Consider the following 15,557-nt stretch of genomic DNA (forward strand, 5'->3'; position numbering starts at 1 on the left):
ATCCAAGGTCATTTCCGGTACCCACAAATACAGTCCCTGTGAATCCAATACCCTTTGTGTTTGCCCCACATAAGTGAAAAAAAGCAAGGCGATTTTAGAATGCATTTCAACTATATAACATCGCACCTATTCCATCAGACACGGGTAGCAGACTCACCAACTGTATATTACGCATCCATTTTATTATGACTCTCACACCTTTCAAATACAGTCACAACAGCACCAGGGGACTTCTCACATGGCATCCTTATGGGTGCATTATTCTAGTGTTTGGGCGTGACTGCACTAGACTTCCTGTAAAACACATCAGGAGAGCTGGCTTCTGGCTTCTAGACAATCCTCACCTCAAGCTAGCACTGAGAGGCCTTTGCTCTCCATAGAACAACTTTCAAAAGTTGTCAGTCAACGAAAAGGGGCTGGTTCAGAAAAGGGACCATTGGGGAGCAGGGACAGAGAAGATAGGGTTATGAGTCGTTAGTTATGCACATGTATGAAAATAAAATGAAACCTGTTATGTATGTTAATAAAATGTTTCAGAGGTGGAGAGTAACTGATAAAGACAGTTGGCATACTCTCCAGCTTACACACATAGTGCGAGCTGAGACGCAGCTCAGTAGTTACAGTGCTTGCCCACCATATTAAACATTCCCCAGTAAACATATACAGAAAACAATGCTAGGAGGTCTTGTTTGGTGACATGGTTTCAGGTTACCCAGGCTAGTCTCAAACTTGCTACATAGCCTAAGCTGACCTGGGACTGTTTACCCTCCTGTCTTGGCTGTTTCTTTTTTTCTTTTTCTTTTCTTTTCTTTTTTTTTTTGGTTTTTCGAGACAGGGTTTCTCTGTGTAGCCTTGGCTATCCTGGACTTGCTTTGTAGACCAGGCTGGCCTCAAACTCACAATGATCCGCCTGCCTCTGCCTCCCGAGTGCTGGGATTAAAGGCGTGCGCCACCACGCCTGGCTATCTTGGCTGTTTCTTAACAGTTAAACTTTATTATACAACCTAGCTAGCTTACACAAGAGGGAAAAAAGAGTGAACCTTCCAGTATCCGTTCCACAGGACAGGTCCCTAGGTATCTCTGGTCTGCACGCTAGTCCGGCCTATTCACTGATCCTTTTCCCAATCCACGTGTGCTCAAGCCCAGTCTCAACCTGCTGCTCCTCTCTGTCCTCTCCGCCTCCCTGTCACGTGCAAGGGGCGGTCTCCCTCTCCCATTGAGGGTCAATTAGATACACAATAGTCCAGGTAGAGTCCCCAGGTCCGCTTCCTGAATTCCAGGCCAAGGACGGATCCACCCAGTCTATCTCAAGGTTAACCTCAGGGAGTATCCGTGGTGTGTCCAAGGGCAAAGCCTGCCAAGACTGTGACAAAGCTTACACTCCTTCTCACACTCCTGCCTCTGCCTCCCAAACCCTGAAATGACAGGTATGTGCCACCACACCTGGTTCTGATATAGGACCGTGTTTATGCACATGTGTATTTGTGCAGCTGAATAACAGTAGATGGTGGATGTCCTGCTCTATCCCTCTGCCCTGTTCCTTCTGAGTGGCTTTCACCACTGAACCTGGAGCTCAGACCTTTGGTCAGGCTGGATGTCCTGCAAGCCCCCCAGTTCTCCTGACTTTGTCCTGCACGACACTGAGGTTCCGAGAGAGCCTTAGTCACGCTCATCTTGTGTGCTGCTGGGGGTTCTGACCCAGGTCGGGTCCTCAAGCTGATGAAGCATGCCCTCCCACCCACTGAGCCATCTCCCCAGCCCTCATACAGGACTTGGAGCTGGCCTTATTGCACAGATCACACACCACGTCAGCCAAGATGGGCCATCCCAGCCTCACTCAGGCCCACTGCCCTGTTCTCCCCAACACATGTGCTCTTTGAGGATTTTCGGAGGCCTGCTGTGACAGCCCAAACATACCATCTTCACATGTGCAGCTGTAACAGTGAAATCTCCTGAGCAGGCTGGAGAGCATATGAACTGTGCTGTCACTGGCTCTCGGGGATGACCCCATCTGTCCTGGCCTCCAGCAGATGGCCCAGCTTCTCACAACCCAAGGAACTCAGAGTCAGCTCAGGTGACAGCACTGTCTCAGTGTCCCTGTCACTGCTATTCTCTCTAGACTGAGGCTGCACAACTTTCCATTGAAAAGGGCAATGTGCATGTTTGCATGAGAACAAATTGACCAGCTCCTTTCTCTAGAGTGATTTCTCAGTTTCTAGTTTTTTTTTTAAAAAACAGGGTTTCTCTGTGTAGCCTTGGCTGTTGAGCTCACTTTGTACATGAAGCTGACCTTGAACTCACAGTGATATGCCTGCCTGTGCCTCCTGAGTGCTGGGATTAAAGGCATGCACCATCACACCCAGCTAATTTCTAGTTTTATAGTAAGGGACACGCACCTTTAGCAGTAACTCAAACTAGGTGTATTTTGTGTCATTCCTGTGTATTTTTATTATAAAAATAAATAAGGATAATTTCAAGCATTATACAGTGTTTTTAAGAGAAATAGCCAAAGAAATCTATTAGCAATATATTTATGCATCTTGGTTTGTTGTTGTTGTTGTTTTTTCCCCAGACAGGGTTTCTCTGTGTAGTTTTGGCTGTCCTGGACTCGCTTCGAACTCACAGCAATCTGCCTGCCTCTGCCTCCCGAGTGCTGGGATTAAAGGCGTGCACCACCACACCTGGCTGCATTTTGGTTTTTAAAGGTCTCAGCTGTTCCTACAAGGTAATCCAGGAGCCAAGGTCTCCTGGGTGCAGGCAAAGTCCAGCCTCAGGTCCCATATGGCCAAATGATCTCTGATACACACAGAGACACAAGGATGTTTCAGGGGCAAGAGACTCAACAATTCCTTTCATTATTCAAGCACTTGTCATCAAGCTCTGTCACATGTCACCATCGTGTGCTCCATGCACGTCAGGGTAAAGAAACAGCCACCGTCTCGGGTCTGAGTGTGCAGCAACTACTTTGCTCAGTCTTCAGACTGCTTTGCGCCTTCCCTTGCCAGTCTGTCAGCTTCTTCATTGCCCACAAATCCTGAGTGACCAGGAATGTGCATCTGTTAAAATAAAAATTCCCCTTTAATTTTTTCAGATGTTTACATGTGCATCACATGGCTATATTTCACACCCAGAAGCTCGTGTACCAGAAGAGAAGAGGCGGATGCCAAAGCTCACGTTCACAAAGCCCTCCCTCACTAGGGTAACACACACTGGGGCTGGAGCCACGGTCAGCTCACAGAATAAGTCTGGAGCTCAATCCTCAGTGCCACATAAACTGGGTGAGGTGTCATATGCTTACAGTCCTAACACTGGCAAGATCACAGACTCAAGATCATCCTTGTTACACAGCACATTTCAGACCACCTGGCCCACATGAGACCCTGCCTTCAACCAACCAACCAAGATGACTACTCAAGATGACAAAAATATATAGACTATTTGGTTCAGAAGTCCACCAAGGCCCCCAAAACAACGCGGGCTATTCCTCTGCTCGTGGGTGGCCACCAGAACTAGATGATAAGACCCCCAACTGCTGAAGGCAATGTACACCTTGGCTGCCAGACATACAGAAATCAACTTGAAACTGATCTGGAAGCTCCTTCCCTGCAGGCCAGCTTTCACAGCACTGGAAAGTGCTCTGTAGGCTGCTGGGGAAACAGTCTTATCAAACACCAACCCACCAGGCAAGTGTGCCCACTGGAGCAATAGTGACAAGTCTCTTTTGGTTGTAACCATCCACCCTCTGACTGGAGTTACAGCCTACCACACAGGAGCAACTCACATCTGGAACTGTAAACTATGAAAAGCCCGTGCTGGATAGTCACAGGGCCTAGCTGGAGAGCTACTGTTGTTTTGCTAAACGTTCATGGTTTTGCTCATAGATTAGCACTGTCAGCTTTGGTCAAAAAGCTTCTTTTTCCAGTGGATGGTGGTTACTGCAGACTGGTCTGAGATAAATGGCGTGCTCAGCCATAAATGGGATGTCTGTCACCAATTCCAAGGCTCAGGAGGAAACAACGTAAGAGCCAGAGAAAGGAGTGAGTGTTACAGGACGCCATCTTCCAGGCAAGACATGGGCACTGCACTCATGAACATACTGAAGTGTGATTAGCAGCACAAGGCCTACACAGGACCTGGCTGGTCAACAGATGGGGGAGGGTGCATGAGCGTCTGTCCTCTTGGGCTTTTACAGGCAGTTAATGGTTGATGAAGGAGGAACAGACACTTAGTCAGTGGTGTAGACACTGCTAAGGTGCCCATGCCCCTGTAAGCAACCAAGGAAACAGTACACTCAAAGGGGGGGGGGGGGACACGACCTAAATATAATGTACATACGTGTACAAAGAACCCATTCTTGTGTATAACTAACACACATTAACAAATACATACGTACCTTCATGGAAGCTGCTACTTTAACCTCATCACTACACCCCTTCCTTCCAAACACCGTTCTCTCAGCTAAGGCAGAACACGCAGTGTCAAGTGTGACTCACCCACTGGATGTCCATGCCCTGGGTGAGCTCATCCAGCTCCATGAAGTCCTCCTTGTTGATGACGTCCTTCCCTGTGCTCGTTCTCCAGCCATTCCTCTTCCAGCCCTGAACCCAGTTCGTTATCCCTAGGGCAGCACATTCGCAGGCTGGTCCATGAGGAGGGCCTGGCCTGGCCTCCCTCACAGTCTCTCCGCACTGCCTCTGCTCGCTCTGTGTCACAGCCTGGACTGTTGCCTTCCTTTGGTGCCTCCCTCGCTTAAGTCTTTAGCACACTCCATGGCCCCAACCTTTCCTCTTTCTGCTAGCTGCATCCAGTCAGATGAGCATGGGGCTTCCTCAGGGAAGCCTCTGCCATGTGCTTCTGTACAGCCACCCCTAGTCCCAAAGCCAGCACATTGTGACCCTAAGTTACTCACATCCTGACCCAGGTGTTATGGAGCCAAGGAGCCTAGCTCTCCAAGACAGTAGACCTACACTCCTAGCCCTTTGACCCTTCGGAGCCCGGTGTCATCCAGGGCTGTCACACTACCTCCTACTAAGAGGGGCCTGCTTCCTTCACAGTGCCTGGGAAAGCTTACCATTGATGGTGAACATGCTGTCTGTGTACAGGACCAGCTTGCTGATGTTCTGAGCCTTGGCTTGCGTGATGGCTTTGCAGGCTGCCTTGAAAAAGCAAGTCCACAATCAGGCTACGTGCACAATGCTTGACTTTTTTGCATGACCTGTCAAATGTTACAAGACCGAAGCACTGCTCTTTCTCACCACCATGTTGTCTTCTCTGTGTGAAGAAGGGTAAACCTACAACATCCCATGCGCCTACGTGGAATGATTCCAGAACTTTTCTAGAGAATTACTGTCTTTTAAGACTGTTACTAGTCTAGAAGTTTCCTGTGGACTTTCTTTCTTTTGGTTTTTTGAAACAGGGTTTCTCTGTGTAGCCCTGGCTGTGCTGAACTCGCTTTGTAGACCAGGCTGGAACTCACAGCGATCTGCCTGCCTCTGCCTCCCAAGTGCTGGGATTAAAGGCGTGCACCACCACCGCCCAGCTCTTGTGCACTTTCAATACTTTCTATTTAAGACAGGAAAGGAAGGGAGCAGGGCTGATCTTATGGTCACAAGGAGGAAGGCAGACTCACGTTTATCTGGGAACTTACATGGATTTCGGCCCTCTGGTTTGTCTGTCGTCCAGGAAGTCTAACACCTACATTTCTGTTTCAAAACAGCATAAAAAAGAAAAACAAAATGACAATGCTAATTCCCAAAGCAATTCTTCTCAATGGGGAATAACAAAGTAGTGCTCACTTTCGACTGAAACATAAAACCGATATACAAATAACAGCCTGGCAAACCACACCAGGGCCAGCACACAGCTCTGTGCTGGAGTACTTGCCACAAGACACTGCCCAAATATCAATACCTGTAAACAACACCTGTAACCCCAGCGCTCGGGAGGCAGGGGCAGGAGTCTGTGTGAGATGGCGGCCGGCCTGGTCTACATAGAGAGCTCCAGGGCAGCCAGAACTACATAGAGAGACCCTGCCTCAAGACACAAAAAGAAAACCAAAAGATCCAAGGTTGACGATGTAACAGGCTCGTTTTGCTAGGCTGGGCATGATGATACACACCTTCTTTTTCCTCAAGACAGGGTTTCTCTGTGTAGCCCTGGCTGTCCTGGAACTCATTCTGTAGATCAGGCTGGCCTCAAATTAAGTGATCCACCTGCCTCTGCCTCCAGAGTGGTGGGATGAAGGCTGAGCAACTGCCCACCTTGGTGCTACTTTTAATCCCAGCATCTGAGAGGCTGAGGCACAAGAATCTCCACGAAATACTAACCAGCCAGGCTACATAGTGAGACAAAACAAAAACGCACCCTCATTACCTAAATTACTTAATATGTTGAATATATGCAAGTATTTAAAATAAAATATAAAAATACTTTTAAAATTTGCTAATGAACAATTTACATGAGCTGTCTGACAACCATTCCCAATGAGCATCAGACCAGGTGTAAAAAAGCCTCATGGGATGGATGGCTGACAGATGCTACTCCTTATCTTTCACCACATGGACTGGGTATACATGACTGGTCCAGTTCCACATCTTTGGCTGTGCTCTCTGACTACCTCTAAGTAAAGCATCTTCAAAAGAGTCTAAAAGTCACCAGGTGTGGTGACACATGCCTTTAGTCCCAAGCACTTGGGGGAGACAGAGGCAGGGGAATCTTCATGAGTGCCAGGCCAATCTGGTCTCATAGTGAGTTCCAAGCCAACCAAAGCTACATAATCAGCCCTGACTCAGAAACAAGTCTAGAAATCTCATGAGGGGATGGTTCTGAGCTGGTGCCCTGTCCCTGCATCACTGTCGGTTGGCTCTTCTACCAATGTCTTATGATTTGTAAGAGCCAGGCTCAGGGAAACACCACCAGGTCTCAGAACTTGGCACTGTCAAGAACCACGCTGCCTGGCACCAATATAAATCAAAGTCAGAGGCTCTACTTCTACTTCCGCCAACGCTATACCCGGCAGTTTGGCAAAGAACACATCAATAAGCAGCAAAGAACATATCAATAAGCAAATCCTGCCAAGACTCGGTAAAATGTGATGCTTACACTCAGCTGTGTTTACTTACAAGGGGTGGCCTGGCCCCCAGTAAACGCCGATTCCTGCTCGCGCCCGCTTCCGCCCGTTACTGGAGCAACAGCCATCCGTGTAGACGACGACTGATTCTCCTGTAAGAGGGAAGAGTGAGGCCACCGCACTGACCTGCTGAACGCTGACCCACTGCTGCAGGTTCCTCTTCAGGACATGGATTCTCCCATGGGGTGTGGCCACTTTTGCTTGTTCCACACACAAGGTGAGTTAGAGCTAAGACAGAACTTCCCCCCCTTTGAGGTCTACTTATACCTCAAGCTAATGAGGTGCCTGTGCTTGGGTCACCTTCACTCAAGCTGTCCTTCCAGAGACAGCAGTGCTGGTGTGATGCTGGCCGCACATGCCAAGAAAGCCAACTCTGCTGGCAAATGGTCTCATTTTCTCTTAGGCCATTTGCCACTAACTGTAAAGTAGTTCTCACCTCTGCTTCCTCCTTTCAAACATGGTTTGCTCAAGTGGGGAGGGCAGAGCTAAGGCCACTGCTGGGCCTGTCTGTGGCCAGCAGCAAACCCTCAGCACAGTGCAGGGAGAACTGAGGAGCAAAGTGTCTGGGATGGAAGTGGAGCAGTCAGAGACCACTTGCACACAAGGAACCATCCAGAGGACAGTGGCCTGAGCATTGCAGGCTCAGGGGAAACATAGAGACCACTGTCCCTCAGAGAAGCAAGACTGGGGGCATTTGAGCACAGAGGCTGGTCCAGGCCTCCTCTGTCAGCTGAACTCGGATTCCAACTAAACCTTCCTAGAAGCCACTTATCACAAGCTGTGTGCCAAGCAACAGCTGGCATGCTGGAAATGGCTCATCCCTCTACTGCATCACAAAGGTTTGTTCCATCACAAAGTGCCCAGTTAGGGTTGCTACTGCTGCAATAAAACACCATGACCAATGGTACTGCAGAAATAGCTCAATGGCTAAGAGCAATGACTTCTCTCCCAGAGGACCTGGGTTCAATTACTGGCTCCCACATGGCAGCTCACAACTGTCTAACTCCAGTTCCAGGGGACCCGACACTCTCAGACATACGTACATGCAGGTGACTCAACAATGCATGTAAATATAATTAAATTAATTAAAAAAAAAAAAACCACGCCGTGACCAAATGCAACTTAGGAAGGAAAGGCTCTATCTAGCTTCCACATCTTGGTCCATCACTGAAAGAAATCGGGACAGGAGGTCAAACAGGGCAGGAACCTGGAGGCAGAGCTGATGCAGAGGCCACGGAGGGGGCCTGCTTACTGGCTTGCTCCTCATGGCTTGCTCAACCTGCTTTCTTATAGAACTCAGGCCCACTAGCCCAGAGGTGACCCCACCCACAATGGGCTGGCCCCTCCCTATGAATCACTAAGAAAATACCCTGCAGGCTTACCTACAGCCTGATCTAATGGAGGCATTTTCTCTTGAGGCTCCCTCCTCCCAAATGACTGTAGCCTGTGTCAAGTTGACATACAACACCCAGCACAATGAGCAGTGAAAGGGTACTTGCTCATCTTAGCTAACTGCCAAACCCATCTACTTGCACAGCTCTACAGTGTCTTCTGGTGCCTTCCCTGGAGGTAAAGTACAGATGGCTTCCTCTTGGCAAAAAAACTAAGCACATACTAATGCTGATTCAGCTTTAAATGCTGATTCTTTTTGTTCCCATGAATGCAAGACAAAAAGAAAATGTACGCCACACGCCTTTAATCCCAGCACTCAGGAGGCAGAGGCAGGTGGATTGCTGTGAGTTCAAGGCCAGCCTGGTCTACAAAAGTGAGTCCAGGACAGCCAAGGCTACACAGTGAAACCCTATCTCGAAAAACCAAACACCAAACACCAAAAAGAAAGAAAAAGAAAAAAAAAAAAAGAAAGAAAAGGAAATGTATATACGATAGTTACTGAAAGGCACACAGCTGCCCTTGGAGTTACGTACAGGAAAAGCCCTAGATCTCTTTTCCTCAGGACACAGCGAGGTCTGAGGGTGGATGAATGACCATATGCGAGCTCGTAATTTCTCATACTGTTCTGCTCAGCTAAAACAGGCAGCTCTGGCTGGGCCCTCACTCCCACCTCAGCAGCCTGTGGCTCTGCAAAGGTTTCTTAAAAATTCCCAAAAGCTTAATGAATTTTCACTATTTGATTAGCTATGAAATAGTGGCTTCATTGCCAGGCCTGTTTGTGGAGGACCCGGGTGGCTGTGATGCTAAGGCAGGAAGATGGCTATAGTGAAAAGTTTTGGTATCTTAAAAACTCAGTTATGGAAAAAAAATTAAAAAACAAAAACAACTCAGTTATGGGCTGGGTGTGGTGGCACACTCGGGAGGCAAAGGCAGGCAGATCTCTGTAAGTTCAAGGTCAGCCTGGTCTACAAATGAGTCCAGGACAGCCAAGGCTTACACAGAGAAACCCTGTCTCGAAAAACCAAAAAACAAACAAACAAACAATAAACCTCAGTTATGCTTTGTAAATATGTTTTTGTTTTAATCCCAGGTGTGGGATATGAGGCTGCTTCAAATTCAATAGAGAATGCCTCACTATTCGCCTTGTGAGGGTCCTGAGAGCGGCTCCTTGCCAGCTGAAGATAGTTTAACTCTGAGGACTCTGGAGAGGGAATAAATGTCAGAGAAAAGAGAGAGACAGGGATCTCCCCCTTGCTGCTCCTGGTTGCTGTTATTACAGTTTGAGAAAAAGTAGGAGATCTCCTGAAATGAAGATTGGACTTGCCAAGGAGCCCAATGACCCTAACTAGCAGGAAGTAGCTAAGGAAACTATGTTTCTCTCCTACCTGGGGCTGAGGTGTTGGAAGGGACTGCAGTGGAGAAGGGAGAAAGAGATCTAAGAAACCCCAATAAAGTAGATTAAATAGTATGCTAACAGATTGCAAGTTCAAAGTTAGCCTAGGCTTCAAAGCAAGGAGTTCATTGCCACCCTGGGTGACTCAGAGGCCTTGCTGCAAAATAAAAAGTAAAAAGAGGGGTAGGCCCACATCAGTAAGAGCACTGGTCTAGGAAAGCAAAGGAACTCTGTTAATGCCCTCCCTCCAAAATAAAAATTGGGGCTAAAGATCAGCTTTGTTGAGCCAGGTGGTGGTGGTGCGCGCCTTTAATCCCAGCACTTGGGAGGCAGAGGCACGTGGATCACTGAGAGTTCGAGGCCATCCTGGTCTACCAAGAGGGTCCAAGACAACCAGAGCTGTTCCACAGAGAAACCCTGTCTCAAAAACCAAAAAACAAAAACAAAAGAGATCAGCGTAGTTTAAATGCCAGGCATGGCAGACCAGACTACACAGTGAGCCTGTCTCAAAACAAAACGCCACCACTGGGCATGGTGGTGCACACCTGTAATCCTAGCACTTGGGAGGCAGAGGCAGGCGGATCTCTGTGAGTTCGAGACCAGCCTGGTCTACAAAGCAAGTCCAGGACAACCAAAGCTACACAGAGAAACCCTGTCTCGAAACAAAACAAAACAAAACACCACATCACCACCAAAACAACCAGCTTAAATTCCACTTGTTTAGAAAGGAAAAGATTTCCTTCTGACAATTGTAATTTTTCATAATTGTATTAAAAATTTTGAACCCAAGAAAGGTGCAGGGCAGTGGTGGTGCACATCCTGGATCCCAGCACTTGGAAGCAGAGGCAGAAGGATCTGTGAGGCCAGCCTGGTCTACAGAATGAGTTCTAGGACAGCCAGAGCTACACGGAGAGAAGCTGTCTTGAGCCCTCCACCCCACCTCACAAAAACAAACACAAACCCACAAAGGCATACCCATATAAGAAAACGTGTCCCTGCTCACTGGAGTAGCTGGTTCTGTGTTCTGCCTGGGGTGCTTTGTCCCTGGCTCTGGAGGTTCTTCCCCAACACCCAGAGGCTCCCGAGGCCGCTTGCTGGTCTTCGCCTGTGACTTCTGCACATATGCATTTTCCTGCCCTGAAAGGAGATTCCAACCATGATCCATAACCAGAGAGTACATGAACATTGAGGAACCAAAGACCCTGGGGCCAGAGTTTTTAACATCAGTACACCAGACTGGGGCACTCCAGATGTGGCCTACCAAGAGGGAACGACTGAGAACAAACCATCCCCGGTGGCCTGAAGGAGCTGCAGAGAGTGCAAGGCTCCCACTGAACACAGTAACAGATGGTTAAACAAATAAAAAGCTCTTGAGATCCCACTTCTCAAGGGAGGTTCAGATAGTTTCTTGGTATTTTTGTTTGTTTGGTTTTGTCTCTTATTTTAAATTAGAGTCAGCTTGCTGATCTGAGTCCTGTGTCTGTTCTAATCTGATGTCCCTTACAGCAGGCCCTCAGCTTCCAGTACATTCCATGACATGTGAAATGCAAAGAAACTTAAGAGGTATGAGTATGTGGACAATAATAGGGACATTATGAGCACTTCTGAGTATGCCACTGGAGAACTGAGTCCCAGAACTGATAATACTGTTACTGCAGGGACCACTGGTCTATTTACTGTTTGCTCCTACAGGGTCCTGCAGTGTAGGCTAAGTCTGGAACTGGCTGTGTCATTCATGCCTCAAACTCCCAATCCCAGGCATCATACACCTGACTGAAGCACACTATCCCTTATTAAAAAAAAAAAAATAATAATAATAGTTATTGTTGTTGTTGTTATTATTTTTTGGGGGGGGGGTTTTGAGACAGGGTCTCTCTGTATTAGCCTTGGCTGTCCTGGACTTGCTTTGTAGACCAGGCTGACCTCGAACTCACAGCGATCTGCCTGCCTCTTCCTCCCGAGTGCTGGGATTAAAGGCGTGAGCCACCAGGCCCAGCTTTAAAATATTTAAAATGACTGTGGCCATTTCAAATTAGCCTTTTCTCTTAGCTCAATATGGTTAGTTCTCCTTCATACTCCCTCACCTTTGATAACCCACTTCAGGTCTGTGTGATATTCCAGTAGTTTATCAATCCACTGCCTACTGGAAACTCAGCTTCCAATATTATTTATTTGCATGCATGCATGTGTTCGTTTGTCCATGTGTGTGTGTGTGTGTGTGTTTGTTACAGGAGCTTGTGAGTCACTAATATGGGTGCTACAGTCAAACTCTGATCCTCTGAGCCATCTCTCTAGCCTTTGGACCAATATTCTTAACTCCAACGTAGAGGGGAACTAAGACAATTACCTCACCTCCTCTGCAGAGGTAGATGAGGAGGTGCTGAGGATACAGGGGTTTTCACAGGTTAAAATGTTACCCCACGCTAAGTGACATACCTTTTGAGCCATCTGGGCTTGAAGAGTTCCTGACAAAGGCCCAGGCCTCATCTTCTGTGGCAAATTTCTTAAACCTGGCAGCAGGAAACCGGTCCACCTGTACTTTGCACTCACTCCTGAAAAAGTGTGTTCATTAGCCCAGGCTCTTTCTTTCTTCCACATTCTCCACCCCTCCCCCACCCCTCCCCCCAGAGACAGGGTTTCTCTACGTAGCCATGGCTGCCCTGGACTCACTTTGTACACCAAACTGACCTCAGACTCACAGCCATCCTCCTGCCTCTGCTTCCCAAGTGCTAGGATTACAGGCATGCGCCACCGTGCCTGGCTCCTTTTTGCTTTCTTAAACTGAATTTTTTTTTAAATTTCTTTTATTAATTTATTCTTGTTACATCTCAATGGTTATCCCTTCCCTTGTATCCTCCCATTCTTCCCTCCCTCCCATTTTCCCCTTATTCCCCTCCCCTATGACTGTTCCTGAGGGGGATTACCTCCCCCTGTATATGATCATAGGGTATCAAGTCTCTTCTTGGTCTGAATTTTATTTTTACTATTATAATTCATCTATGTATCAGAGTCATGTTTTCCAGCAGTTTCAGGTCCACCTCAAATAGGAAGAGAAAAGGCAGAGTCCTCTTTAGCTTCTGCCCTGACAAATGTCCACTGCTTCCATCAAGGCTCACTCAGTGCTGTACCGTCTACAGGGTTAGTGGATATGTAACGACAGAGACATGGGTCTACATTACCACGCCACTCAGAAAAACCTCATGCCTTAAAAGACCCCTGCTGGAAGCTGGGGGTGGGGGGTGCATGCCTATAATCCCATACTCTAGAGGCAGAGGCAGGAGGATCCTGACAAGTCCAATGACACCCTAATCTGTATACAGGTCCCAGGCCAGCCAGTGCCTCATAGAAACTCAGTCTAAAAGCACCTTGGTTTGGGAGTGCACACCTGTAATCCCAGCACTTGGGAAGTGGAGACAAAAGGTCAAAAGTTCCAGGTTGGGCTGAAAGTGATTAAGAACACTGTCTGCTCTTCCAAAGGTCCCGGGTTCAATTCCCAGCACCCACATGGCAGCTCACAACTGTCTGTAACTCCAAGATCTGACACCCTCACACCAATGCACATAAATTAAAATTAAATAAAAAAAAAAAGGAAGAAAAAGTTCCAGATCATCTTTGATTTGTAGATAGTTCAGTTCAAAGTCAGTTTAAGATACATAAGACCCGTGGTGGCGCACGCCTTTAATCCCAGCACTCGGGAGGCAGAGGCGGGCGGATCACTGTGAGTTCGAGGCCAGCCTGGTCGACAAAGTGAGTCCAGGACAGCCAAGGCTACAGAGACCCTGTCTCGAAAAACCAAAAAAAAAAAAAAAAAAAAAAAAAGATACATAAGACCCTTTTGCTTTTTTTCTTTCTTTCTTTCTTGTTTTTTTTTTCTCCTCCCCCCCCCCCCAAAGACTGGGTTTCTCTGTGTAGCCTTGGCTGTCTTGAACTTGCTTTGTAGACCAGGCTGGCCTTGAACTCACAGCGATCCACCTTCCTCTGCCTCCGACTGCTGGGATTAAAGGTGTGGCCGCCACGCCCAGCCCTATCTACTCTCATAGTCACCCTCCTTTGGTTCTAACCCCTAACAACCACTGACTTGTTTTGCACTCTCTGTATCTGGTCCAGGATGTCATGGAGTTGGAATCACACACTGTGGTCATTTCACATTAGCCTTTTTTCTTAGCTCAATATGGTTAGTTCCCCTTCATACTACCTCACCTTTGATAACCCACTTCAGGTCTGCGTGATATTCCAGTAGTTTATCAATCCACTGCCTACTGGAAACTCAGCTTCCAAATTTGGTCAATTACGAGCTAAATCTCCATACATGGCTAAGTGCAGCTTTTTGGGAGGGCTTAGCTTTCAACATTTTGTCATTTCCCCCAGACAGGACTTAATTGAGCATAACAGTGCTTATCTGCGATGCCTGCATTTGGTCAGTGAAGGCAGAAAGAGCAGAAGTTCTACCTGGCACATAACTAGCTGGAGAAAAGAAACCCTGCTGCAGCTAGGCGCAGGACACGCCTTTAATCCTAGCACTCTCGAGGTAGAGGCTGGCAAATCTCTGTGAGTTCAAGACCGGCCTGATTCTACAGGGGAGTCCAGGTCACCCAGAGCTGTTACACAGAGAAACTCGGTCTCGAAAAACCAAAAACCAAACAAACAAATAAACAAACCCTGTTGCCAAGAAAATAACTAAGAACACAAGGAAGCCGGGTGTTGTGGGGCACGGCAGTGAGACCAACATCCTGGATTATGTGGGGTCCTGTATCAGTAACAAAACACCGCCACACAGGGACGATCAAAACAGGGGAATCCTAGCGTAAATACTAGTCTGCAGTGATTGAGTGTTCTCTTTAGTAGTCTTTGCAACACGGAAGGACTAAACAAGCTGTTTGGTGTTTAGAATAAAGGGCTCCGTCTCACCAACTCAGGAAGACGCCGGTCTTCCGGCCCCTTCTCACCGCATAGAACATCCCGAGCCCGCAAACGCCTCGCCTCCCGCGCACGACGGCCAGTATCACTGTGCGAGAGAACGACAGCAGCCAACGCATCACTCACGGCTGCGCTGCAACCCACATTGCTGCGGGCGAGACTCCCGCCAGCGCCCGGCACACTTCCGGCGCAGGAAGGTGACGTCTGTCAGGCGCCTGTCCCGGAGCGGGGTGAGACCTAGGATTGTGTCGTCTGTTTCCCAGACGTCGCTAGAATGGTAGTCCCGCATGCTGAGGTGCCTTCCGGCTGCGAGTGTAAAATCCACTCACAACACGGCAAAATTGGCTTGGAAGGGGGAGGGAGGGAGAAGTTTTGGCTGGATGAGTGAATGGATGTGAAGGCAGACAGACAGGCCCTGTGAAACTACACCATCTACTCTAGGATGCCCGCCTTGCAGAAAATGGCTCCCCTCTCTTTCAGCAGATACTGGACCGTAGAGATGACCATAGAAAAATGAATAAAGCCGGGCGGTGGTGGCGCACGCCTTTAATCCCAGCACTTGGGAGGCAGAGACAGGCGAATCGCTGTGAGTTCGAGGCCAGCCTGGTCTACAAAGTAAGTCCAGGATAGTCAAGGATACACAGGGAAACCCTGTCTCGAAAAACCATAAATAAAAAAAGAAAGAAAAAGAAAAAGGAATAAAGGAATGTCAGGAATACACAACAC

At 48.0% G+C, this 15,557-nt stretch overlaps 1 protein-coding gene across 2 annotated transcripts; it reads right to left on the bottom strand.

The window, feature by feature from the left end:
• Nucleotides 1–2,423: 2,423 nt before the first annotated feature.
• RNASEH1 (ribonuclease H1) lies at nucleotides 2,424–15,038 on the bottom strand. Of its 2 annotated transcripts, XM_084793009.1 has the most exons (8): nucleotides 14,823–15,037; nucleotides 12,351–12,466; nucleotides 10,890–11,051; nucleotides 7,122–7,221; nucleotides 5,648–5,702; nucleotides 5,072–5,156; nucleotides 4,494–4,618; nucleotides 2,424–3,056 (listed from the first exon to the last, which is right to left on the bottom strand). In XM_084793009.1, exons 1-8 carry the CDS (start codon nucleotides 14,948–14,950, stop codon nucleotides 2,970–2,972), a joined length of 858 nt encoding a protein of 285 aa, XP_084649135.1. In that variant the 5' UTR covers nucleotides 14,951–15,037; the 3' UTR covers nucleotides 2,424–2,969. The 2 variants fall into 2 exon arrangements, with proteins under 2 accessions (XP_084649135.1, XP_084649136.1); XM_084793010.1 differs by lacking the exons at nucleotides 5,648–5,702; nucleotides 7,122–7,221 and having other exon boundaries at nucleotides 5,072–5,152; nucleotides 14,823–15,038.
• Between the last annotated feature and the right edge of the window lie 519 nt (nucleotides 15,039–15,557).

The sequence above is a fragment of the Acomys minous genome (genome assembly GCF_964271855.1).
Source record: "Acomys minous genome assembly, chromosome: 8".
NCBI lineage: Eukaryota > Metazoa > Chordata > Mammalia > Rodentia > Muridae > Acomys > Acomys minous.